Genomic DNA, 26,249 nt, shown 5'->3' on the forward strand with positions numbered 1-26,249 from the left:
CCCACCCCACCCCGCCCCCAAATAGCCCAAATAGCCCAACCCAATAGCCCAACCCACCCACCCCGCCCCCAACACTCGCCCCAAAGCAATTCCAAAGCCCACCAAACACCTAATAATAATAATAATCTTTGCACCTGATATAACGCCTCATCACGTCTTCGAGACGTCTCAAAGGGCTTCGGGGGGTTTACGCCGTCCAGTGGAGTGACTGTATATTTTGTGAGCGACACGGGGCGGCCAATTGCGAGATAAGCCCTCGACCAAGTCGAGTCCAAAACGATGTTATTGCGTGTTGCCTTACTATGTAAAAACCCGTAATAATAATAATCCTTGCATTTGATTATAGAGCCTTATCACGACGGTGGGACGTCTCTGAGCGTTTCTCAGACTATATTGTAAAGTGCATTAATCGACTGTACGTCGTGGGCGACAAAAACAGGGTGACCGTATTTTGTAAACCGAATCGAGGGACCCACATATTAAAAAAAAACACAAACACTGAACTCACCGCAAGCCCTGACGCTGGCAGTTACCGGAGAAACTTGTTGGATTATTTAAGATGGGCTGTGTTTCTCCGCGTGTGCCTATTTTTAGAATGTTATTGGAGACCTGTGACCACCTGAATGTTATAGCACTTTGTCAGGTTGTTGAGAAATCTCAAAGCGCCTTCACAGGATTCACCGTAAAGAGGTTTGACTGTGTATTTTATGGGCAAAACAAGGCAGCCAGTTTGCCCATAGCAATGTCCCGCAAAGAGCCACGGAGTGAGCGACCGAATTTATTTGGCGAGGACACTGGGAGAAACTCCCTTCTCTTTTCAAATTGTGCCACGGGATCTTTCACGTCCACCTGAACAGGCGGACGAGACCTTGGTTTAATTTCTCATCCAACGGACGGCGCCTCCGACAATACTTGCCCAGCCCCAAATTGGAGTGTTTTGTCTGGAGTCTGTGCCAAAATTAGACAATATCGTGGCACTGGGGTCACGGCGATTGGGCTCAAAGTCCAAATCAACCAGAATTCCCACTTCTATTCACTATCCAATACCCTTGTGGTGCGGGCTCGGTTGCGATGCTCACCATCAAAGCTCACGTATGAATGAATAATTGTGCCATTTGGACAAAGTACTTGAGAATTTGTGTTGGTGGAACCATAATACAGTTGGGCAGGTGGAGTCGAAACACACTCAGGAGAAAAAAATTCATACTCCTGTACAAAAACAATGTAATTATGTTTTAACAATGATAGATAGATTGGAATACTTTATTATTAAATAGACACAACCCTTGATAAGGCAAATAACATTTTCAAAAACAAATGGATCACAGGATACATGTTCTTCAGAATTGTCAATTCTGTAATTTTAAGTTTCATACAATCAACCTACAGAAGTTTAGCAAAAAACAGTGACCAGCATTCTGAGGGATTAGGCAGTTTGCTCAATGTCGAAGCCTTTTGAATCGATTAGTTGAAGTACAGGCTGAAATACGCCATTTTATTTCTGTGCTTCCGAAAATCCTTGTCGCTGGGAAGCTGAAAGCAGAAGAACTCTTTGTCAGGTTCTGATACGTTGCAAAGGATCCAACAACTTAACAGTGTTCTGTAACCTGGCCAAAATTATACACGTTTTAAAAAATTAAAAGATTAGTTTATTTACAAAATATTGGCGGGCGACCTTTGAGCCATCCTGCTCCCACTCTCCAGAGCTGCAGTCCACCTCAACCCTTCCTCTCCACCTTTAAAATGAGTCTTAAGGCCTTTCTTTCCAACCGCATTTTTGGTCACCCTAACCCCAAGCCCCTACCGACCAACCCCATTATGGGCTTGCAGTCAGCTGCAGTGAAGCGCGTTGAGAGGTCCTCCTCCCAAATGTGAAAGGCGCTGTAGAAATGAAAGGTGCTGTTGTTGTCTCAGAAAAGGAAAGTGTTTTGTTGATAGCATAAACGATTTCTGATGGGAGTTTTTAAACTGGTATTATTATTATCTTTTTTAATTTCGACGTCAATCGTACCTCAATCCTCAGTGTCCTCCTTTTGGGAGAAGAAACCAGACTCCAATCTGGAGAGCTGAACTTCATTGGCCATGTGATCCTTCTGTTGCACTTCAATTGATGTTCGTACGTACCGGGACTAGAAATACACAAAATTCCACCTTCAATGGGTCGCTACTGGCAATAAAGTATAGCAGACGTCATCAAAAGAAACACGGACAACACCCGCCTTTTCACATCTCATCTCAGCACTCCATCCATCCTTAAACCATATAAATTTACAGCTCAGAACACAGCCATTTGGGCCATCATCTCAGTGCTGGGGCTCCTTTGAAAGTGCAATCAACTCATTTACTTTGAAGTTGGTTTTAGGAGCTGAGCTTTCACACAAAGATCAGAGGGGACACGTTTTTAAAATGGAACAACAACAACAACAGGCAGCAAAATTACATTTGTATTGCGCCTTTCACAAACAAGAAAAACCCTGCTCTGTCAACAACTGCAGGGAGGGAAGGAGGGAGAGAGGGCGGGAAAGAAAAGAGCACACCAGGAAGGAGACATAAGGAAAAGAGGAAGAAGCTGGAATCATTCTGAGAACGTTCTTTGAAGAATGACACTTACCCAGGAGTGACCAAGTCTTTCCAGGACTCTTTCTTTTTTTTGGAAGGGAAAAGCCAAAAGGAGCCACTACCTGCTTGGACACCTTGTCTTTTGTCCATTTGTTCTGGTAATTTGCAGGGCTAGGTGTTTCATTAGCAACCTGATGACGGGGTGGGTGGAAGTGGAGGAAAATCGTCAAGATAACACAAGAAATGAGTCCCTCACACGTCCTCGAGCTCCAACTTCATTCGCTTGTTTATATTGGACTGAAACACAATCTTTACATTTGATACACTTCACCGTAAGTGTTTTGAGATATCCAGTGCTGTATCAAATGCAAGGATTATTATTTATGTAGTAAACAGGTTAACAATTATGAAAAGAGTGTAAATGGTTCACATAAGGATCTTTAATAATGATTTTAATATGTTAGAAACTAGGCGAGGCGATTGATTATTGAAAATACAGTAGAGCCCACATTAAATACCTACCCAGGAATAATAATTACATTTGATAAAGCACCTTTCACAAAGGGAGGCTGTCTCAAAGCGCTTCACACACTATATCCTGTAAAGTGGAGTCACTGTGTTTTGTGCGAAAATGTGGCAGTCAATAATTAATTTGCATCTAGTGATTTTAATGGCTAACTGTGGGCAGTTCCATAGTAGTCAGTACACAGTTTATTATAATCAACAGTGAGAGATTTTTATTTCATTAAACTGGACTGGATTTGAACCCAGTTTCCAGAACTGAATACAAGAATGATGTGGAGGAGGCCGAATTATAACATTATACATGTTTTTAAATAAAAGACATTTATTCCTACTTCGCAACTTGCCTGAGTAAATCGACGTTGCGTCCTTGCTCCTAGTACGTACCCGTAGTTACTTAATGGTTTCTCTTTCATATTTTGAACTATACTGTTTCTCTGTCAAAGAAAAAATATAAACAGGAGATTCAAATGACATAATAATAATCCTCGCATTTGATATAGTGCCTGATCATGTTGTTGAGACGTCTCAAAGCGCTTCACAGAATATACTATAAAGTGAATCATCTATATATTTTGTGGACGAAATGTGGCAGCCAATTGCGCTTAGCTGGACTAGACTGCTGGATTGACCCTCAGTGCGTCACTGTGCATCTGGTAATATGAGAGGAATACAATAATTCATATAAGGTTACCAATGCAAGTCAATAGTTCTGACACTAATAAAAAGTATAGTAATCACGTGCATACAAGATGATTATTATAGGTGCCTGGTCCACGGTTTGGGGTTCCTCGGATAGGCGGGTACTCATTTCCAAGTCTATTTTTGGCCCAATAAAGTGGAAACACCTCCACGTCTGGATAACTTTCTACCTTGATCTTTTTTACCACTGGGGGAAAAAAACAACAATTAACCGATTCAATCAGTGGAAACATCTCAGACACCATCCCAATAGGTTATTCAATGGCGACATTATTTTGTGTTGCAATCCAGAATTATCTTTGCGCTTTTACTCGTAACTTCATTTAATTACTCGGCTTTGCACGTTACCACGTGCTTAACACACGCCTTGGGCTCAGTAGTGTAGAAACAATGGGTATGGTACTTTGAATTGTGAAGGTTTAATAGTATTGCCAATATATCATGTGGTCAAGAGATTTGTGCACAGAATTTTGGCACAGATCTGTAATAATAGAGGACATCCCGGATCATTTTGAGGCCAGGAAAATTAGAACTCAATAAAATAACTAAAGGCATCACTGAATAACAATCATTCCTGACGATGAATTATCTTTGCGTTTTTACTCACAACTTCATGTCAGTTTTGCACATTATCACCACCTCATCTGTTCCTTAACTACACCCCTTGTTCAGAAGCCTAGAAACAATGGGTATTGTTAAATACCTTTAACGTTTAACGCTAATCAACATTAGCCAGCGTGCAGGAAGCTTTCCTTTTCATTGATCTTTCACCCACTGGCTACAATTATTTAACGAAAGCATGTTTGCCTCCACCTACCTGGGAAAAATCCTCAGAGACTATGCAGCTCAATTTCTGCTCAAGCTTTCACCATCATGTGGTTAGAAGCCTCCGTTTATATCCCTTGTACAGTAAAACTCGCATAAGTCTAATCTGTACAAATCATACAATCGGCTAAGTCGTACCTCTGCTTAAGTCCCGTTCAAGAGTTTATATTCTACGCAAGTTTGACATAACTCATACCTTGCGTAAGTCGTATTAAATGTATGGTCCCAACTGACATCACTTATGTGAGGTTTACTATATAGGTTGACACAACTCTTAACTGTACACTATAGGTATATCAAAGCCAGCTCCACATCTCACGATTAACCCATAAAGTACTGTAATTGTGTCTGTGTTTTTTAAAAAATATATAGTTCTCTTCCAGGGTATCGCAAAAAAACAAATCTTCAAAACAAGAGATCTTATCTGAGGATTTTACGGCCTCAAAGGTTAAACTGACTCTTGTTCTATGGATTTCAAATTTTTTTAAAGACTTTTACCAATGGGAGGGGGGGTGGTGGGGGGTGAGGGGGGGAAGGTGGTGGGAGCTTTTAGTTGTCACTAAGAGACCAAGTCAAGTGTCCTGAAAAAACGGAAACTGCGAGCTACCAATCGACACAGAAACAAATTTAAAAACACTAAAATGTATAAAACCACATTGCAATCTACTCAGCCAGACTGACAATTAGAAGGACGTTTCCCCTCCTGTGGTTCGGGAAACCTAAATGCACTAACTGAGCACTCGCTGATACTTCTGGTTATCACTTTACCCCCCCACCACACACATACACTTTCCCTTTCCTGGTTGAGAGTAGATAGGCGCTGGAAAGCAATGAATGACAAGTTAAGCTTTACGACATGGATGTACCCGGGTGCGAATCTTTCTGAGTAAGGTGCGAGGCCGCGAGGGTTGAATAACTTGACATTGTGGCAGAACTCGACATTTTGGCAGATTTCTGGGATGAGAGAGACTGACTGATTGACTGTCTGCTTTGGCTGTGTCTGAGTCTCTCTCTCTCTCTTTCTCTCTTACTTCCGGAATCCTGTTACGTTCGGTTGCCACGGGCTACCCAGCCAGCGGCTGTAAACAAACATGTGCCCACGCCTCGAACAGACTCTCCACCGTGACAATCAGCCCACAACTCCCTTCGCCAATTAGATCCCCCGCCCCACAAATTAACAGCTCCAAAAAACACTGCCCTCTCGGCGAAGCCGGACGACGCCTTGGGCCGGGCAGAAAAACTGCCCCGATCGTCAGCCGGTCATTACATTACAGGGCAAGTGTCGCTCGTCATCTCGGCTGTGCGCCCCACAGCAGCGGTTAGCTCGTAGCGTTTGCCAAGGAATTGCCCCCAGAGTTTCTGTTTCTTTTCACACATTATAATTTAGTTTTTGCTTTTGCGTTTCGCTACATCAAATTCAAGGATTATTATTATTAGAACAAGAAGAGGATGATTACATTTGTACCGAGCCTTTCACGTCGGGAGGATGTCCCCAGGCGCTGAGAAGTGTGGTGACCGTATTTGTAGGCAAATGTAGTAGCCAATTCGCACGCAGCGGGTGCCACAAAATAGCCATCAAGTGAAGGACAAATTTGTCTGGATATTAGTTTCAATATTTGTTGAAAAAAGACCTTCAGTGTAGTATAAGTGTTTTGTAAATAAACAAAATCATTGGAATAACACAGCGTCGAACAAAAGGTTCAGCAGCAAAAAAAAAGTTACAACGTAAATTAAACATAATACCTTTATTTTTGTTTAAAAACACACAAATTGCATTAAATTAATTTCACGGTTAGCTTTTTACCAGTCGACTTTGCAAACCAATAATCAGGATATTTCTGATTCTGGTCAAGACTAAAATTGCCACTGAAATATCCGAAAGCTGATTTGAGTTCATAACTTTTTAAACTCCGACGTTTTTAACTGACATTTACTGAATATCTCGAGGTCAATTCAGTTAAGCTCTTGCACATGCCTTAGCTTGAATCTATCTATTCAGGTGAAATCCAAGACAATATTTGCACCCACCCCCCCCCCCCACCCCCACATACCTATACCCTTTTCCTTTATGAAATCTTTCCATTTGGAATACCAAAAAAGATCTGCACCTGGTTACAAACTGAAGGTGGGCGAGCGTTCAAATGTATTCTTACGTTTAAATGCCAAGATCGAGTGGTTATAAAATTACCCCAACAGTTCTAAAACATCCTATTTGATACTGTAGAAATGAATGCTCACATCCCAGCAAATGGAACAATCATGAAGCATCCCAGCTATGATAGTTGGGTCATAAAATAAAAATAGCAGGTGCAGCCTGTGATTAAAGTCTATGGAAGAAGTGTGCCTCATACTATAACATCCAGGCAAGGAAGTACTCCATGCAGTATTGCAACAAGTGCAAAGATTCGTAAGAAATGAGCAAAATATAAAACACAACAAACGTAAACAATGAAAAGCAATGCAACTGTTACAAGTCTTTAAAATGGAAGGAAACCCTTCAATTTTTTTTCGTATCGACGCTACTGATTTTAGAAATAAAATAAGTGTTTTAGATTAGTAGATCTTCAAAACTCAAATACCTGCTCACTGTTGCAAGGAACCCGGGATAAGTCTCCACAAACATTTTCAGGGGGTTATTAAATTCACTTTCTATCTTTGAAACCGCATCATACCTATATTTCTATGAACCGATCAAAGCAACATAAATGCTTTTAAAATACAGACAGAATTCCAGGTGGAAAGATTTATCCTGGAAATAGCAAGCAAACCAAGTCTTCAAGTAGGCTATATATATATATATATATATATATCCAGATCCATAAATAGCTATTCCTTTCCAACACCAAGCAGCATTTGAAAAGACAAAGGTTTAACAAATCAGTCTATATGTTAGTTTTGATTTTGCAATTCGTAAATAAGAAAGATTACAGTTAATGATTGATCAGAATTTTCCAAATGTGTGAAAAGCACTCAATGCTCATTTCTTCAGGTTGTGAAAGTCTTTCAAGCAGTGAAGCGGCAGTTGTTCAATGCATTGCTGGATTGTTTTATGAATGGATATGTGTACTTTAGTGTATTTTTAAAACACTATACAATAAAATCCCTATGAAGAAAATGGAAGAGAATTTGCTCTTGAATAAAATATTTAACTGTGCCTGATCAGTGGAGGTCTAACCTTAAAACTGACACACGGGTGGGCAAACCCCTCAGTGGGAAAACTATTCAGTAGAAACAAAGATCGACAAACAAAAGGAATCACTACTAGAATTTCAAGACATTCAAGAGAAAACACCAAGTACTGTCCCACCACAATGAAACACACGGGGTTGGTAGTTACAGGCTGGATATTATTTCTCAGTTTCCAATTCATTGAAACTTAGTGGTTTAAGCAGCAATTTTCTTCTTCAGAGCCATCGTTTGCATATTTCATTTTTTTAAAAAACCCAACTCCGTACATATAAATGTATGACAAGTTATCCACAGCTGGAAAATGAAGGTATCTTGCCCAACGCCCATATCTTGTCTCTTCTTCTGAAAAAAGATAATTTGCTCTAATCATAACAAGAGTCCAGGGGAGCTTGATGTCAGCAGTAATCCAGAAGGCGATTAAAACAGTTCTCCAAAACCCACTCTCAATTAATATACTTTTTAAAAACTCTAGTTAACGATTCCGTTAATCACTCTATGCAGCATTTTCTGTCCATTTCCACTCCCACCTTACACATAAAAAGAGGCTTTTTTTTTTAAAACAAGTACATGAAGGCCGTTTCACTCCCGATAAACAGATGAAACTGGTGATTGCAGCTTTAGATAACACCACGCTTGCGAAAGTCTCACTGGGTCTTTGATGCTGTAGAATCGGGTTATGTATTTAATAGGGAAACACCCAAGACGGAGCAACAGCACCACTTTTAAGGTGATGTTTGGCAAGAAAAGTACAACTTCATACAGGAAAATGAACCAGCATCTCGCATTCTTGCAGTCAAGTCTATTCCAGAAGATCCTATAACAAAAAAATGTTCAGTTTTAATGTGAGTTTTGATTCTACCGGACTGAACAAAATAAATTGTATTTATGCAGCTCCTTTCAAGTTGTGAGGACAACCCAAGGCGCTGGACAGTGAAGGGTTTGTATCCAAGCTGGGGGATGGAGTCAAGTAGGTGGAGTGCAAGGGGGGAGAAAGATGACCAAAGGCACGGTTGAAGAGGAAGAGCCTTGAAGGAGGGAAGGAAGTAGGTAGGTGGATGGGCTCCAAGATAGAGTTACAGAGGATGGAGGCAGAAAGGCCGATGGTGGTAGCGGGCAGGGCACATTCATGCGCCTTGTATATAAATTCTGAATTCCAATCCCATAATTCTGACAAGAGAATCTCACTTTTGAGGTGAAACATTTGCGATGAGGAAAGGGTACGATAGATTAATTCTAACTTTGTTTGAGAAGTTCAAATGGGCAAAAATATCTAACCAGATTCCTTACCTCATCAGAATCATCGTGGTATTCTGTTTTATTGGCAGTTACGTTAGTATCCAGTTCATCCACTGCATTGGCCTCAGCATGCTGCTTCAATACTGAGTAGCGATGCACCAAAAACCTGAACGCATGAATAATGCAAAGTTTGAGACCATACCTGACTATCACTCGACAAGCAGCTTGTTTTAGTATGAGGAAATAGCTCTTATATAATAATCCTTGCATTTGATTTAGTGCCTTATCACGTCGGTGAGATGTCTCAAAGTGCTTCACAGAATAAACTGTAAAGTGAATTGACTGCATGTTGTGGGCGTATCTCTTCCACACAAAGGAATCATACATCACAAACCCATGTCCTCACATTCTGTGAGCACAGCTGGTTGGTTATTTTTTTCAGTGTGCTGATGGGTAGTATCCCGTCAGCCAATAACCAATTTTGCCATTAAATAAAAAAATGTTTAATCAGATTTACGCACAGAACAAAGGCAACATACGCACACACACACTATACACCGCCTTTAGTCTCCAGTGTGTCTGTCAGTCAGGCTATTACACCGCATAAAGTTATAAAGTGTCTTAAAGAAATAATTCACTATATTTTACAAAGCATAGAGAAATAAACACACTCAAAATGAACGCTTACCTTCCACCGCACACATACTTCTTTATAACAATTGTTCCAACTATTAACAGTGCCAGTAATAATCCCATTACAATGGCAACGATTGGAATCACCCTGGACCCTGAGGAATCAGCCTAAAATCAAACAAAAGAAATGTTAAGTTTCTGCTCAGAAAAAAATAATCGGATTTCCAAGACTTTAAACCAACCACTCCAGTTAAGAATTAGAGCAAAGATGATTTTGGGTGATTCTAATCTTTGGAAACTGTTCTCAACATCCTTCGCACTATGTTAGCTTTAAGTACTTAAAGGTCAGGTCAGATGCAGAGCAGGGCTTATTTCAGTCCCAAGAAAGCATCTTAACCCTCCTGGAGAAGAATTATTGCATCAGTTTTAAATTTTCATTCACATTTCAGGCAATACTATTTGACCCACAATGCAAAGTGAGGAGTGTGGATCAACATCACAGCTTGAAATGGGTATAATGCAAAAATCATCAATGAGCTCTGAAGTGTAACAAGAAGCATTTATATAGCACCCCTGACGTAGGGTAGCATTCCAGAGCACTTGACACGATGCTGAGCCGGGGGGGGGGGGTTGACTGGAGTTACGGTCGAAGTGGAAGGTCTTCAGGCGTGACCTGAAGTTGGGGAAGGAGGCGGCAAGGCGGAGGTATGGAGGGACAGTGTTCCAGATTTTTGGGGTGTAGTGGCTGAAGGCGCGGCCACCAATGGTGGAACGGAGGGCATGAGGGACAAGTAGGAGGCTTCTTCTCTTCCCATTCTGATAACTTACAATAAATTGGAGCAGTTCTTACCAGCTTTTCAGGGATCAGCAAGTTACTGATGCACTTTTTGCTAATGTCCTCCTCTGACCGATTCAGTTGTATACCTCCTTGACATTTGTCCCCTGGAATTTTTCGGTACCTAAGAAACAGGTACTTGGTTTAATAAATCTTTCAATACAAGTATTTTTTTTTAAAAAGTGGACAAATTTAGAAAATGAAACAGTTTAATTTGAAATAAAAGCTTGAAATGGAACACCAACAAAAAACTCTTCGGTGCACATTAATCTTTCGGATACATGCAACTAAATGATCACATAACACGAATCTTAGAAGTAAATAATTTTTTGTTTAAAGGGAATTCAGATAAAAATTGATCCAATTCAAGTCACAAAGTGGGATGTGTCCAATTGAAGCACACACATTTTATTTATTAGAACCATCTGGATAAAGCCAGTTGAAATAAGATCAAGTAAATATCTTGGGCACAATAACCTGGCCACATTACCTAAGAATATTGCAAACAGCCAGGAATGATTCTATCCAATTCTAATTCTTCCACCATATGCAATTTGATTCACATAGGAAATGATAATGCATCAGGTAATTAGAGAAATACAACTTGAATAAGCCTGGACGTTTAAGATATACTGATGTCTTAAAATAAAATTCTCTTTAAGTCTCAATTAAAAAAACAAACAAACGCATTACCCAGTCGTCTTCAAGTTCTCTTTTTTTCCTTGTAAGCAGAATTCCAAGTCATGACCTTGCAAATCAGCCTGTTCCAGACATTTGGAGCTATTTTCTGGTCGATAGTATCCAAAATCACTGAAAAAATGTAAGTCAGTAAATTATTTAATTGCTTTGCAACCTCAAAGCAACATTGTCCACTCAATAATTGAATTTCCACCCTAAGCAGATCTAAACTCTCACATCATATTTCAGGCATGAACATCATATCAGATTGGCAGGTTCTCAACTAAGAAGAGTCCCAGACAATTTTCTATCTTTACACTATTGAATAATTAGCTGCTTTTGATACACCACCACTTTCCCAAATAAATGGTGGGAGCGGGAAAGGAACACATCAGTAAGTGAATGCTTTAAATGGCAAAAAACATTTGTACAGCACCGTTCACGTCGGGAGGACATCCAAAAGCCCTGCACAGTCAAGGATGTGCACCCGAGCTGGGGGTTGGGATCAGGATGGGTGGAAGGCAAGGAGGGGTGGGTAGCCAGGTGACTGTAGGCGTGGTCGAAAAGGATGGTCTTGAGGTGTTAGAAAAAGAAACTGGAGTGGAGGGGGTTAGAAATTATACAACATTTCAGTTAAATACCTTACCACAAATAATCATCCAGAGTGCAAAGGCAAACATTAGGTTGTTTATTCACGATATAGTCACGCCCATTTCGGCAGAGGGAAGATTTTCGTAGGCGCTGGAACTTTTCTTTGAAACCCAACATGCAGCCATCATTAGGATCACTAACGTTGCTTGAATGTGCAAGCCACTGGATGTAATCATCATCACCACCTGCAGAAGTAGCAGTGAAGTCATTTCAATGCACAGGATGCATTTACAGTAATGCTACAACAACAACAACTTGCATTTATATAGCACTCTTTGCGCGGGGTAGTGTCCCGGAGCGCGCTCGACAGTGGTGGAGTCTGACACCGAGCCAGGGAGAAAGGCGACCGTAAGTACGATCAAACAGCAAGGTCCTTAGGTGGGATTTGAAAGTGGGAGGGAGGGGGCAAGGCAGAGGGATTGAGGGAGGGAGTTCCAGAGCTTCAAGGTTAGAGGGCTACCTACATATAACAGCACCACAAATAAGAAATTACACTCACTTGAACAATACCAGACATTGATCTAAGCACTAAACTTTCATTATATTTGAAATGAAATATTAAAACAATAAATTGAGCCAAACACAGAAGACAAACTGGAAACAGATACTTGTTTACCCACAATAAACAGCAAAAATTTTTAATTTAAAAAAATCACTAAAGTTATTAAACTAGGAAATCATTAGTCCATGCCTAATATTTAACTCCAAAGAAATAAACTCACAGTCCCGTGTAAGAAGTTCTTCAAAGTCGATGGTGATAGACACCCAGTGTTGTGTAATGATGAAGTCAATATATCCCCAGATACTGACATTCATTGACTTGGCACCTGGTTCAGAAGCCAGGCCAGTAAATACAATGGGCTTGTCTATGAATTGGTATGTATACCAACACTGACCTTCATCAATAGAAAATCTAAGAATCAAAAAGAACAGTGATGAAAAGGGTACGCATGGTGAAAATACGGTTATAAGGAAATATTTCAGTATGAACAGCAAGATCTCATTATTACCAAAGTCCCTTCTCCATCTCAGTTCCCTGGATCATGATAATAATCCATGCATTTGGTAATGTGCTTTTCATATTGGGAGGACTTCCCAAAGCAATGCAAGACCTTAAAGAAGGTCAAAATAATCTATTCTCCTTTCTACTGAACACATGGAGAAACATAACACATAACCAAGTAACACTTACTTAATAACATTGACAGTGTTGTATAGATTCTGCTCAATTGCAACTATCAGGCCTCCTGAGTCCAAAATGGTGTAGTGATGAGGTCCCTTAAGAGCTTTAAACCAAGAATATCCACCATCATCTGATATGTATACATCAGGTGTCATAACAGAAATTGCATCGCCAACACTGCCTAAAAGAGAAAACATTAAAGTAATTAAACTTAACGAAAAACTAAACTTCAAAAAGCAATTCTAATCAAAAATAGTTGCCTGTTTTTTCCCCTGAACTATTGCGTTGATTTTTAGTGTGCTGTATCAGCTTTGGATCAAATGAGAAAACAGCAATACGGACCAAATATATTCCGCTCTACTATGAGTGCTTATAAATGTAAACAGTAAAAGAATATATGTGGCCTTGCAAAATGAGTCTTTGTAAATAAATAATGTTTTACAAAAGGACTAAAATGGTTCACTTTGCAACACCAGCAGATTAGTTTGATGCTTTCTAAACGGATTAACTCATTGTTTAACCTCAAGTTAATCTTAAAGTGTTAAAAGTTCAAGAAAATCTGTCAGGTATTAAAATGTAAGCACAGATGACTCCTGCAATGCCAAGTTTCAAATCTTGGCCAAAGGTTTACAGGGGGTAAACTTTCAAAAGGCAACAAGATACAGTCGATTGGTTCATTACAGAGGAGAACTCACACAAGCAGACTGTACTCAGCATTTATTGCCAAGGGATTTATTTTGAGGGAGGGACAGAACAATGCTAGATATCCTCACTGAAAAACCAAGAGGTTACTCAAGAATAGGACTGGGCTACTTTGAAGAATGGATAAAGGACACTCGGGAGAAGAAGGAAACTGAATGGAATAGCCTTCTCCATAAAAGTGCACCTCCTCCAAACAATCAAAGTAGCCAAGAAGGACTCTGCAGTTCAGAGGGCTGTTACATTTAATTGAGATAGATGCAACAATTTGATTTAAACTAAGAAATTAAAGAAAAAAACAGTATGTGGGTGGGTGAAAGAGGAAAGAAGCTCCTACAATTAAGAATTCAGTATTCAAGTTGTTTTTAAATAAAAAAAGTTATAGGTTAATGCAACATGACTAAATGTGATGCAACAAAACAAAGGAACTAATGATTCTCCAAACAGCAAGCTATTTTCTCAGCCAAGCTTTCAAGGCAAAGTACACAAGCAGCAAATCATCTCTAAGCAGATCATAGGGTTTTGTTTTTATGCGGTTACTTTGGCAAGCAGCTAGACCAACACTGATAGCAGCCATCAATTAGCATGTCATCTGCCTTTGCCATTCATCGTGAGAAGGTTTAACAAGAGGTTACTGTGTGAAACCATTTAAAAACACACAAAACAAGTTATTTGAAAATAGATGGCGGACAATGTGACTTTTAGAGCCCATCCACTAACATTTTGAAGAATACGTTGGTTTCATTAAACATAAAAGTATAGGAAATACGTCATAAAATTAAGGAAAAAAGTCAGATACGAGTTTCATACCGTGTGCTATGAGGATGCCCACTGCATTTGGCTCTGACAATGGTAGCATAGGCACGTTCAGTTTCTGGGAAGTGCTATAGGACGCGTGGATATGTAGACTACACTGTGGAGATTCGATTCACATTAGAACAGATTAGATTAGAACAGCCATTATAAGTAAAGTTAATATCAGAATGCCTTAAGAGATTTAGGGAACTGAAATATTAGAAAATGTATTCAATTCTATAAAGCAACTTCAAATAGTTATTGGACAATGCCGCACAAAAAGTTTTTTCACTACATAAATTTGCGAAAATGTAGTTGTACATTATATATTGTAAAAACAATTTAAAAACAACTTAGAGCCACCTAAGCATGAACAAACAAAAATGTAGTTGTACATTATATATTGTAAAAACAATTTAAATCACATTTAATGCATAATAAACCTTGCATTTGATATGGCGCCTTATCACTTTGTTGTACCACTTCAAAATGCCTAACAGGATTTACTGTAAAGTGCACTGTATTTTGTAGGCGAACATGGCAGCCAATGTGCATACAGCAACGCCCCACAAACAGCAGTGACTTGAATGACCAATTTAATCAGGATTGTTGGCCAGGACACAAGGAGAAACTCCCTTCTCTACACAATTGAAGACACTAGCGAAAATGCAGAAATACTAATGTAGTCAGACAAGCGCAAATCTCAGGGTTTCTAATTTAAAAGAAGAGGGGTAGGAGAAGAAAACCATACAAGATCCTTGAATTAAAGCAAACTGTTAATTATCTGTGTCACTTTAAACTCACCTCATCTTGGTTTTTGGCGGTTGAATCACAATCGCTGTACTCTGGTTTCCGCAAGGGTTTCCATTCTCCTCCTCTATCAAACGTAATCACTGACTGAACAGAGCCATCTAAGCATGAACAAACAAAAATGAATGGTCTTGAAGTCAAGCTAAAAGTGTTACACCAAATTTATTTGAAACCTAAAAATAGCACAATTATCGCCCAGGTCGTTTCAGCAATAATGGTAAAGTTCAAACTCAGTTGCTACTTCAACCTACGGGTTTTTAATGTCCAAACTCAGTTTCACCTACTTCACCTAATCACTTCTTGAATATAATTAGTCTACTACAAGATGGAGCTTGGCTTTTCACAAAGTCATTTGAGACCAAACAAGATCAGGCACCAATGAACAGAGCGACTTTTTTTAAAAAAATGGCACAAATTCTTCAGGTTTTTCAGGATATATTATTTCCAATTTTGATGTCATGAAAAGCACAGATGTTCAGACTTTGTCAATGGAATAAGCATGACCCCTTAAAAAGCAACATGCAATTATATAACGCCCTTCAAGGTAGTGTCTTGAAGCACTTAAAAAAAATCCTTACTCACCTTCAGCAAGTACACTAGTAAGATACACTCCACGTAGTGAAGTGACGTTAGTGAAATCTGTCTCGCCTCCAGTTGTCGTGTACAAGTGTCTCTCCAGAGATTTCGAATAGAGGATTCCACGATCATCCGAAACGTAGATTGTGCCGAAGCCGGTATCTAAAAGAAAATAATATTTGTTAACGGTGTGGCATTTATGAATTAAACATTTCACATTTTAGCCTTACATTTGTATTCATAACCAGCAACACCTGTGTGCCTCTCCCTTCTGTCGCCAATGTAAAAGCCAAGCTGTTGCAATCAATTTTGATTGAAGTCCAATGTTTTATTATTTGCAACCATTGTTTAAGCATCTGGTTCTGATATTTACTGGCACAAAGATTTACAGCTCTGACAGTGCGAGGGAGCTGAATTAACAGCGTTACAATCAACTCCAGGGCACTTTAAGCTCTGTGCATGTTAATTAAATTCTCTGATATCATTAAATCTTACCAACTCACAAAGGCATTGTTCTCTGAAATCATCAGCATTCAGGGTTATAAACAATGAAAACCTACCCAACAAAGGCTTACCCCACTCACTTCCCTCAAAAAGAATATCAACAGTTTATCCTCCTTATCTAAAAATATGGATTTATTTTGTTTCAAAGTTGTGACAATGAAATTTCTCTTTTAAGAATGCATATAAAAAGAGGTGTGCTCCTATTAGTACAACTTATCGGATCTGAATAACATCTAGTACAAAGACTTACCGCCGGGTTCGTCAACATGCATGAATACCATGTCATCATTTGCAGCCAGTATGGAGTAGAACTGTTCAGCACTAACGTGGGGCAACTGTGCCATATTCCAAGTCTCTCCAAGATCCATGGACACATGGATTGCCCTTAAACTGACCTACACAATGACAATATAATCAAAACATTTTCTCATCAGTACGTTGGTGGAGACCTGTTAAGATTACAGAACAAAATCAAAACCAACTAACACGATTGTTAAACATTTTAAATGTACAAATCTGCATAATTTAGGAGCCTGACGAGGAGACGTGTAAAGACAGGATACTGTAAAATGCAAGTTTGTTCTTGCTGCCTGTACTTATTTTCCCCCTTTCATCTTAACGGTGGCAAATGGTCACGACTGGCAGCACCAACCAATTCTCCTTTACACGTTTTATTTAAAGATTAAATCACTAACAAAGATCATCCACAACACTTTTTTGAAACGTACAGAAATCTTTATATTTTCTGTGGGCCAGAAAGCCTACAACTCTGGTAGCAAAGGGAACTCGAGAGTCAATTCTTCTAGACTGAATTAAATATACATTTGTTTCTGAACTTAACATTGCACATATGCAGTTTCTCTCACAATCATTAATTGTGATTGTGTTGATCAGCACTGAAGTATGCAGTGTCTGAATATTTTAAAATCATTATCTGGTCACAATGATCATCAATACCAGACTTCATGCCATATTCAATGGAATCTGGGTAGGAAAAGGCTAAGGCTTAAAGGGAGGTATGCATCCAACTAACAATATGTGTATACTATATATATGTGTATATATTCAGGATAGTTATTTGGGTATTAAACCATGATCCCTATTTTGAGTTTACCTTGTCGGTCATAACTGATGCGAAGAGGAAACGTCCTCCCAATCCAAAAGAGTAAATCTTTGATCCAATAACCTTGAATGTTTTTCCCAAGTCATCAGTTCTTTTAAGGTCCAACAGCCCCCTGGCAACTGAAAACAATATACAGTAGTACAATGTTGTGTTGTAATATCATCGTGATCAGTTATGAGACTCATCAGAACTAGTTTCCACGCTGTGAAATGTTTTTCCTAAAGTGATGTTGGTTAACAATGTAACCAGTTTCCAGGGTATTCTTAATTTAGACTTCTTGTCTCTAGAAAGATCTGACGTGGTTTTTCAACAACTGGCTTGCTCATGTAGTGGCAAAGTATAGCTTTTAATATCAGACTCGGTAGAATTGTTAATTAGCTATCTTTAAGATGACTGCAAATTATGTCTAAACAATAGAAGCCAAGATTTAAATGTGAAGTATCCGTATTACTTACTACAAGAGCCATTAGCATGTGTTGTGAAGAATATTGCATCATTTGGCCCCCTGGAATTAAAAAGAAGACAATTAGAAATTCACTGCAAAAACTGTCAGAAACTATTTTTTTTGCAGATGGATTCAGTTGCTTTTTTTAAAAAAAAGTAGTATGAACAGGAAGTAGCTGGCACTAAATGCAGACATCATTGCAAGGCTGAAAGATGAACTCCCCCCCAACTATTAATGAGTAATTAATGGAGTCTACCCCACCCCATATATTCCATTTCCATTATATCTATGCAGCATGGAGGCCATCAAACACTGATGCAGGATAAAGAGCACACATCTTGGTTTCTGAATTGTGAACATATATAATCATGAATAAGTTACTGTAAGCAAGCTTTATTAAACTTACCACTTAACAAGACAGACAAAGTTATGAATTTCCTTCCACGTTTCACCGAAATTGGAGGAAAGCCACAAAACGTTCTGGAATATTGCAAAAAGTTCAAAGAAAGAAATGTTAGTTGCAGTCAATAACAGCACAGATAGGCCGATTGTGAATTTTCTTATACAGTCAATAGATCCTTTCTGCAACTCATTTACATAACATTTTCAAAGTAATACGTGTTTTGTTATTACTTGAGCACAAGTGAGTAATAATTTGTAAAATTCAATTATCTAGTAAAAGGGGTTTAGGCAGTCTCAACAGACAACACACACATTGAGCTGACTCACGATCGAGTCATCTCTGATAATAAAAATACTAAACTGTTCGATTTTCAGACTGTCTTTCAGAAGAAATCTAAATCCAGTCTAATATCCTGCATTCCAGACAACTAAGGCAAAGTAATTTTTTAAAAAGCTGTCTCTAACCTGTGGTATGAACAGAATAAACAAGGAAGTACTATGCACTTTAGTTTATTAGGAACTTATGACCCTTTTCAGAAGTATAGTCCAAAAGTTTCTGTGCTGTTTGCTAAGTCTTGCTAATTTTATTATTTATTTTTAGCAGCTTGCTAATTTTATTACATGAACCTGCATAAGATTCACAATCGAGATCAATACAGTGAATAGAAAACTAATGGTCAAAGCCTTCTGAGGTTTAAATAGCATATTAGCAGTTTTATTTTTAAATATACTTACATTTTTGCTTAATGCTAACAGGTGTTCAGAATTGGTGGGATGGTAAATGATTTGAATTAGTGGGTGAAAAGGAAGATTCGTTGGGGCAAAATTCTTTCCAAAATCACTGGATCGGAAAATCCTTCCTCCACTCTTTCCAGAGACATCAGCTGTAAGAATTACCTGAAGGTCAGTCACAGGAAGAGAGTTTCATTATTAAAAAAAAGGAATTTCATCACTTTTGAATGATGTTTAAAGAACAATTTAAGGACCATCTATATCTGCACCAATCAGCAGTTTAAGAACATGAACACCAGATTAAGTCAATCCCATGGAAAAATGCTGCAACAGCAATTGCATATACTGGAATTTCATAGATAGTCAGTGAATATACTAACAAAGAAAACGTTTTACCTTGCCAGAGTTCTCTGGGCCAATAGCAATTCCAAATTCCGTGCGAATGAAGGTGTTATTGATGAGTTGCGTCACATCGGTAAAGTTCTTTCCATAATTCTCACTGAAAGAAAAATATTAACAAATAAAATATTACCAAAGTTTTATTTTGAATGCAGCAACTAGAACATTGCAAGTACTGGGTTTCCAATGGCATGTTGAGACGTTTCAATGTGATAAGGCACTATATCAAGAGCAAGGATTATTTGAATAGTAGTAACTCAGAATTTAAGTCATGTGAAACTATTTGCTTTATACTGACTGAAAGAAAAATTAAGATTTCTTTTCACAATAATGGGCATAATGAAGGCAGCAGGTTGAGATGATGGGAAATAAAAAAGGGGATTGACAGAGAGGATGGGAACCAAAGACGGGAGAAAAGACCAAACACCAAGTTTCACCCACAAAGTATACAGTCAATTCACTTCACAGTATATTCTTGAAGACGTGATAAGGTGCTATATCAAATGCAAGGATTATTATTATGACATACATTACCTTCTGTAGAGCCTTGACTGTCCGAAGCGGATTCCTTGGAATGGCAACTGAAAAGTTGTTAAAGCCAAAAGGACCTGTGAATAAAAAAAACTTAAATAAATAACTTAAAAATGTGTTAATTTTTGCCCTATGCTAAGTTAGCTGATCTCAGCTGGGGCAATACGAAAAACACGAAAATTAAGCTCAGGGTGCTGTGGTTTGAGGGTGGGGGAAGGAGAGAGAAAATTAGCTACAATTCACACTTACTGGAACTATGGATGTAGGTAAAGACAGGATCAGATAAACAGCCCATCAATACTAACTAACAATACTCTGACATTAGCACTTAGATGAGGTATAGAAGAATAGTGCTCAGCAAATAATAATTCAATGACAAACAAGAGTCAAATGCCGGCAAGAGCAAGAGAGGGGAGCAGATTATTATTTATGCTGATTATTATTGAAGTAAAGTGGTCAGTAAACTGCCGTCTGGATATATAAAATCATTACTATCTCCAGACAAAATATTGCGTCAGAGCCAGAAAGACAAAGCTCAGATTCTATCGCAAGACCAGATCAGTTTCCACATTAACAGCACTGCTGTGTAGTGTAATGCTTGCTCATCTTACACTGCACACTAGCTTTCATGGCAGTTTGAAACAAAAGCCAAAATAGTGTCCATAGGATTGGAGGTGGGGGTATGTGACGAGGTACAAATGCACTAAACATTTGAAAGGTCCCTCCAACAATCATGATTTTCATGATTGCTGATCTATGCTGAAAAAGCAAAATAGAGATTATGCCGAATACTTACACCAGTCCCATCCCCAACCCAAGCCAAGGTTACAGATCCACTCAGATCCACAAATTCATACTGAAAAATAAAAATGTTAATTCGAAATTACAAAGCAGAACTTGTGTTTTACCACTATTAAACATGTTGATTCTGAAGCAACATTTTTTGACTGTTAAACACAATGGTACATTTGTGAATTTATCTTTACAAAAAATAATCTAGTTTACTATAGCTTACTAAATGCACCATATTTATTTTAAACAGCTATATACCTGGTGTGAACCAGAACATGAATCTTTGATTGAATAGAATTTAAGTACTGTATCATCTGTTCTGCTAAATAAGTATTTGGATTACCAATCTGTCATTTTTCTATGCTGTTCCACTTCAATATCTGGCCACAGATAAGGCAAGCATGTGGCTTAACTAAATTAAGTGCTGACATTTAGAATTTGGACAGATTATCTACAGTATACAATATTGTATGCTTGAAAAATAAACACTCATGCAATACGTTGTTATACAGTCAAATAAAACAAGTGGGACAAAAAATGCTCAATTCAGCAAAGAAACAAGAAACTTCAAATCTTTTTGGCTGGCAAGCAAGGATTATTTTTATCTACACCCTTTGAGAACTTTTATCATAGAACTTTATACTAAATAATAATAAACCTTGCATTTGACATAGCACTTTTCATGAGACGTTGTCTGGATGTCTCAAAGTGCTTCACAGACTATGCCGTAAAGTGAATTAACTGCATGTTTGTGGAGGAAACATGGCAGCCAATTGGGCAAGCAGTGTCCCACAAACAGTCTTGGATTAAAGTGACCAATTTCTTTTTGTTTTTTTTCTTGAGGGATTATTATCAGGCATGTGGAGTAAGGAAACTTGCCCAAAGTTTCGCCCTGCCAGGAATTAAACCCAGGTCTCTCGCTTGCGAGACGAGGGCTCTAACCACTGAGCTACACGACTCCACGCCTTTCCACTTTAATAGAACAATCTCCTAACCCAGATGAATCACAATTACTTAGATCAAAAAAAGTACCAAACAGAAAGATCACTGTACATCTGTATGTCCAAATAAAGGTTACATAGCATAACAAATTTATTGCCAATACGTGGAACAATCCTATAATAAATAAGGGTTATGAAGCTTTCACTCAAGAATGCATTAATCTTGAACACAGTTTATATTTTTAAAACTTTTAGGAGCATTTAAAACTTATGATGCTATAAAGGAACAGCAATTTCAGATCACTATCATAAATGCCCTCTTAAATTTTCTTTAATAAGTAAAAAAAAGCTATCGGAGGCTGTACATGCAGTAACAAATTATTTTGTATACGAATGGGTAGCTTTTTGTTCATGGTGAGTGGACACAAAAGAAAGTCCACCTCAAACTGGAGCTGGTAAGTTTGATACACGGATATTTCTGGTTGGATACAAGCTAAAAAGCTAAAATAGCTCAATTCGTTAATTCATCTTTCATCATAACGCAACAGATGCTTTTGCAATGTGATTACATCCGCTAAACTAAATGTATTACAGATTCAAACTGAGCCTCAAACACAGAGATACTGGCGCAGTTTCAGCTATTATTGCGACAGTAATTCAAAACCCAGTTTGATAATTCGTCATTGGCAAGATCCAAAGTTGCCATATTTTGAGAATGTTTGGATTGTATTGTTGATGATATGAAAATTTGGGGCATTCATTTAAAACATACAGTCAAGATGCAACATTACTAGTCAGGGGTGAAATGGCGGAGTGTACAACAAACCACATGCAAATGCTGACACGTGACAGACTTAAAACTTAGCTGTTAGAAAACATTGGGAACTGCACTATTTTTAAGTTCCGATGCACACTCAAACACATCACCCAGAGTGGAGGAACTTAAAGCTAACGTAGGAATGCCATAAAGTAAAGGAAACGTGTCATGACTTGGAAAAGTTTTAAACTCTTATGACATGATTTTCTAAGTGCATCCAGTAATGTCCGGTTCGAAGCAGAAATGAACACAGTGCTCTAAAACTTGGTCAACCATAATGGTACCTAGTTCTGCCATTAATTTTCCCCATTAACGTGTAAGGCAGTGGTGCCAATCCTTGGTCTGTATTCATCCTTGGGGATTCATTAATTATTATGGGAACTTGGACATCTCAAATGATATCTCATACACTTGGCTGAATTTCAACATCTGGCAGTAGCTCGCTTTCAGAAAAGTTAACCAAAGGGATCATCAGTAAGATTTAGACTAATCCCCACTGTGCTAGGCAGATACAAGTTTTATTTTGCACTAGGCACATCTCGTGTTTTATTTTAAAATGAGCAGACATTTGTCTCAGCGAGGGATTTCTGACTTGGAACACTCCCATCTTTCATTGGTGGCAGGATTCTGTAAGCGTGGAAATAATAATTTTGCCCCCAGTATTAGAAATAAATTCCTTTATACTTTGAAGATGATGTTATGCTTTGCTCACTTTACCCGTGCCCACTTTTGGGATACAAGTAATAAAATAAGTGCTTACACCATGCACAAGTTGGATTTGCAAATCTTTACGCTGAAGCCCACAACACATAATTGCATCCCTAAATACTGTTAAAAGCTGAAGCTAAAAGAAGACATTACAAGAGAAAAATGTGACCCAAGTAGTGATACAAGGTTAACATAACATAAAACGTATGGTCAAGTGCCCTTGAGTTGCATCTTATGTAGGTTAATTTTGACAGCAGAACAAATTAACATGAAACTGCATGTTAATTTGGGCACAATCCATAATCAGACACAAATGATCGTCCTTTTGCAGAAATGCTGGTGGGTGCTCTTTTATCCTTTAGGCATTTGCGGTTTTAACATTGCGCTCCTACATGTTAAGACAACTTAGCCGTTTAACCGGAATATCAGATTCTTCTTCTTTGGCCACAAACGGTATGACTCTGTTTAAACAACCCAATTCTCCCCAACATATTTGGCATTATTCAGTAACTACCAGTGCTGATGACCTTTCCAATAAACTCGGGCTCTGCTTTGAAACAGAATCCAACATTGGGAGCATTTATGCTCTCCTTGCGTAAAGGAGAACAGATTCAAGTTCCCAGCATCCTTTAACAGTCTCGCAATTTCAGCTTTCTTCCATTTCCAAACACCCAGAGCGCAATCAAAGGGAAGCAAACAATTACACCGCATAATACATGCGTTCACAGAACACTTTAAGAGGAACGCAGCTTTGACGATAAACTTTTTTTAAAAAAAAAACACACAATCTCTGGACTTGGCCATTTAAACCGTACATTTGCGCCTTCATTTTTCAATATGGATTCCAAACCGATGACTCTTTTTTTTTAAAAAAAAACACACGCACGGGTCATTCACGGCTGCTCGTGACACGTGGCCTGGGCAAACCGGTTGCTTCATTTGCTTACAAAAACAAACAATAATTGACAACATATCCCGGTGAAGCGGAGCACCACACCCGTCAGCCATGCAAAGCGCGATGCAAAATGCACGGGTTTATTATTATTATGATCATTATGATTATTATTATTATTATCATCAATCACGTTAGCAAAGTGGTTCCTCAACAAAGCGAAGCCCGGAATAAGACGAGGATCTACAAAAACCGGCGCAGGGCCAAAATGAACTCAAAGCAGTTGGCACACAGGAGGGGAAAGTCGACGCAGGTAAGTGTGTTGTTGGGGGCTCTCTTTGTAAAGCGACCACCGTAAAAACCCACAGGGAGTCAATGGAGGGATCCGATCCAAAAGCGCTCTCGACGGAATTCACTTGGAAGCGCAGTGCGGGACTCGGGATATCGTCCTCCCGACGTGAAAAGGTGCTGTTGTCGGGTGGTGGCAAATTGGTGTCCCGCAGCACTGGAGTGCCCTCCCTCTCCCCCTCCCTCTCCCCCTCGATCGAATATTTCTCGCTTGACGGCATAAATCAGGAACCAAAGGAGATTTGACCCCGCGCGGGGCCGACCCCGACCCGACCCCACCCGATCGCTGCTCGGTGTCAATGATCGGCGTCTTACCACGCGCCGGCGGTCGAGAGCGCCTCAGGGCGCTTCCCCCCCCCCCCCCCCCAACCCCCGGGACATTCCCGTGACCGCGGCTCGGCGGTACGTCTCGTGCGGGGCCCCCCACCCCCGCCCCCCACCACCCGCCCCCCCCGCCAATACCGGAGGCACAGGTTATTCGCATCGATTCCGATTGCTATTCCTATGATTCCTATTATTATTAATATTATTTATTATTCGTTCACAAACCCGACATCCCGCCTCGTCACGGCTTTCGAGGCGCCTCCCAACAACAACCCTCCCCCCCACCCCTCCCCCCGACACACTCCAATTATTAACGACCCAATTATTATTATTATTATTATTAATATATATTTTTATATATAAGCTTTGGCCACCCACCTTGTCGGTGTGGGCTGTTAAATTGGTCTGAAAGCCGTTGGTGGTCTTGCAGGTGCCGCCGGCGGGGGAGGGGGGGGAGGAGGAGGAGGAGGGGGGCGACAGGTCCCTCTTGTGCAGGGGGTGAGGAAGAGCCGGAGGGGGGATGAGTCTGCGAAGCGAGACCCCCCACGGGCTCCGGTTGTCCGTCGGCCCGGCGCCCGAGACCTGCCGCCGCCGCCGCCGGTGGTGGTAAGAGAGCTGAGGGGGCCGCGCCTCGAGAGCCAGAGGCAGGAGCGCCAACAGCAGGAGACGGTGCAGGGCCGCGGCGTTCACCATTTTTTTTTCTCTCACCCCAGTCCTCACCCCCTCTCCCTCTCTCCCTCACGCACAGGCGGAGATCCCTGAGGGGAGCGGAGGGAAGAAAAAAAAAAAAACCCCCCACCGGAGAGACTCCTCTCCGCTGCGCTGCTGTCGGTTTGTTATTTACGTTCCTGCGCTCTCCTCCTCACCAACACCACTACCACCACCACAACAACACGACGACGACGACGGCCGACGAGCTCGCGAGCGACGCCTACAACCCGCCCCGCGCCAGCCGCCCGGAAATCCCGCCCCTCTCCCTCCGCCCCCTCACCAACTGCCCGCCCGCGAGACCCCCCCCCCCCCCCCCGTACTCCTCCTCCTTCTCCATAGGTCCAGCCGCCCGTCCGTCACACAGCCCGCCCCGCCCCTCTCCCTTCACTCCCATCTCCTATTGGTTCAGCCGCCCGTCCGTCATACAGCTCGCCCGCCGCGCCTCCGCCCCTCTGCCTTCACTCCCATCTCCTATTGGTTCAGCCGCCCGTCCGTCATACAGCCCGCCCCGCCCCTCTCGCTCACTCCCATCTCCTATTGGTTCAGCCGCCCGTCCGTCATACAGCCCGCCCCGCCCCTCTCGCTCACTCCCATCTCCTATTGGTTCAGCCGCCCGTCCGTCATACAGCCCGCCCCGCCCCTCTCGCTCACTCCCATCTCCTATTGGTTCAGCCGCCCATCCGTCAT

At 40.2% G+C, this 26,249-nt stretch overlaps 2 protein-coding genes across 2 annotated transcripts; both read right to left on the reverse strand.

Annotated features, from left to right (window-relative positions):
• Nucleotides 1-1,425: 1,425 nt before the first annotated feature.
• LOC103182488 (protein pitchfork-like) lies at nt 1,426-5,599 on the reverse strand. Its single transcript, XM_042342245.1, has 6 exons — nt 5,475-5,599; nt 3,831-3,970; nt 3,429-3,518; nt 2,612-2,730; nt 2,012-2,129; nt 1,426-1,533 (listed from the first exon to the last, which is right to left on the reverse strand). The coding sequence occupies exons 1-6, from the start codon at nt 5,548-5,550 to the stop codon at nt 1,465-1,467; spliced, it is 612 nt and encodes a 203-aa protein (XP_042198179.1). The 5' UTR covers nt 5,551-5,599; the 3' UTR covers nt 1,426-1,464.
• A 739-nt stretch (nt 5,600-6,338) lies between these two features.
• Nucleotides 6,339-25,544, reverse strand: LOC103182556 (sortilin). Its single transcript, XM_042342246.1, has 20 exons — nt 25,230-25,544; nt 20,826-20,885; nt 20,033-20,106; nt 19,496-19,598; nt 19,103-19,264; nt 18,372-18,445; nt 17,976-18,025; nt 17,512-17,639; nt 16,648-16,792; nt 15,900-16,055; nt 15,312-15,418; nt 14,523-14,625; nt 13,023-13,194; nt 12,553-12,743; nt 11,826-12,015; nt 11,195-11,311; nt 10,517-10,625; nt 9,722-9,834; nt 9,085-9,199; nt 6,339-8,611 (listed from the first exon to the last, which is right to left on the reverse strand). Exons 1-20 carry the CDS (start codon nt 25,542-25,544, stop codon nt 8,597-8,599), a joined length of 2,499 nt encoding a protein of 832 aa, XP_042198180.1. The 3' UTR covers nt 6,339-8,596.
• Between the last annotated feature and the right edge of the window lie 705 nt (nt 25,545-26,249).

This window comes from Callorhinchus milii, unplaced genomic scaffold, assembly GCF_018977255.1.
Source record: "Callorhinchus milii isolate IMCB2004 unplaced genomic scaffold, IMCB_Cmil_1.0 Scaffold19, whole genome shotgun sequence".
Classification (NCBI taxonomy): domain Eukaryota; kingdom Metazoa; phylum Chordata; class Chondrichthyes; order Chimaeriformes; family Callorhinchidae; genus Callorhinchus; species Callorhinchus milii.

Coding starts and splice junctions, on each gene's coding strand:
- LOC103182488 (XM_042342245.1), bottom strand. CDS start 5,550: ATGTCGAGTTCTGCCACAATGTCAAGTTATTCAACCCTCGCGGCCTCG. Junction 3,971..5,474: donor TCAGAAAGATTCGCACCCGG/GTACATCCATGT, acceptor TTTTTCCCCCAG/TGGTAAAAAAGATCAAGGTA. Junction 1,534..2,011: donor GGAGGACACTGAGGATTGAG/GTACGATTGACG, acceptor TTCTGCTTTCAG/CTTCCCAGCGACAAGGATTT.
- LOC103182556 (XM_042342246.1), bottom strand. CDS start 25,544: ATGGTGAACGCCGCGGCCCTGCACCGTCTCCTGCTGTTGGCGCTCCTG. Junction 17,640..17,975: donor ACATGCTAATGGCTCTTGTA/GTAAGTAATACG, acceptor TATTGTTTTCAG/TTGCCAGGGGGCTGTTGGAC. Junction 12,744..13,022: donor AACACTGTCAATGTTATTAA/GTAAGTGTTACT, acceptor TTTGATTCTTAG/ATTTTCTATTGATGAAGGTC.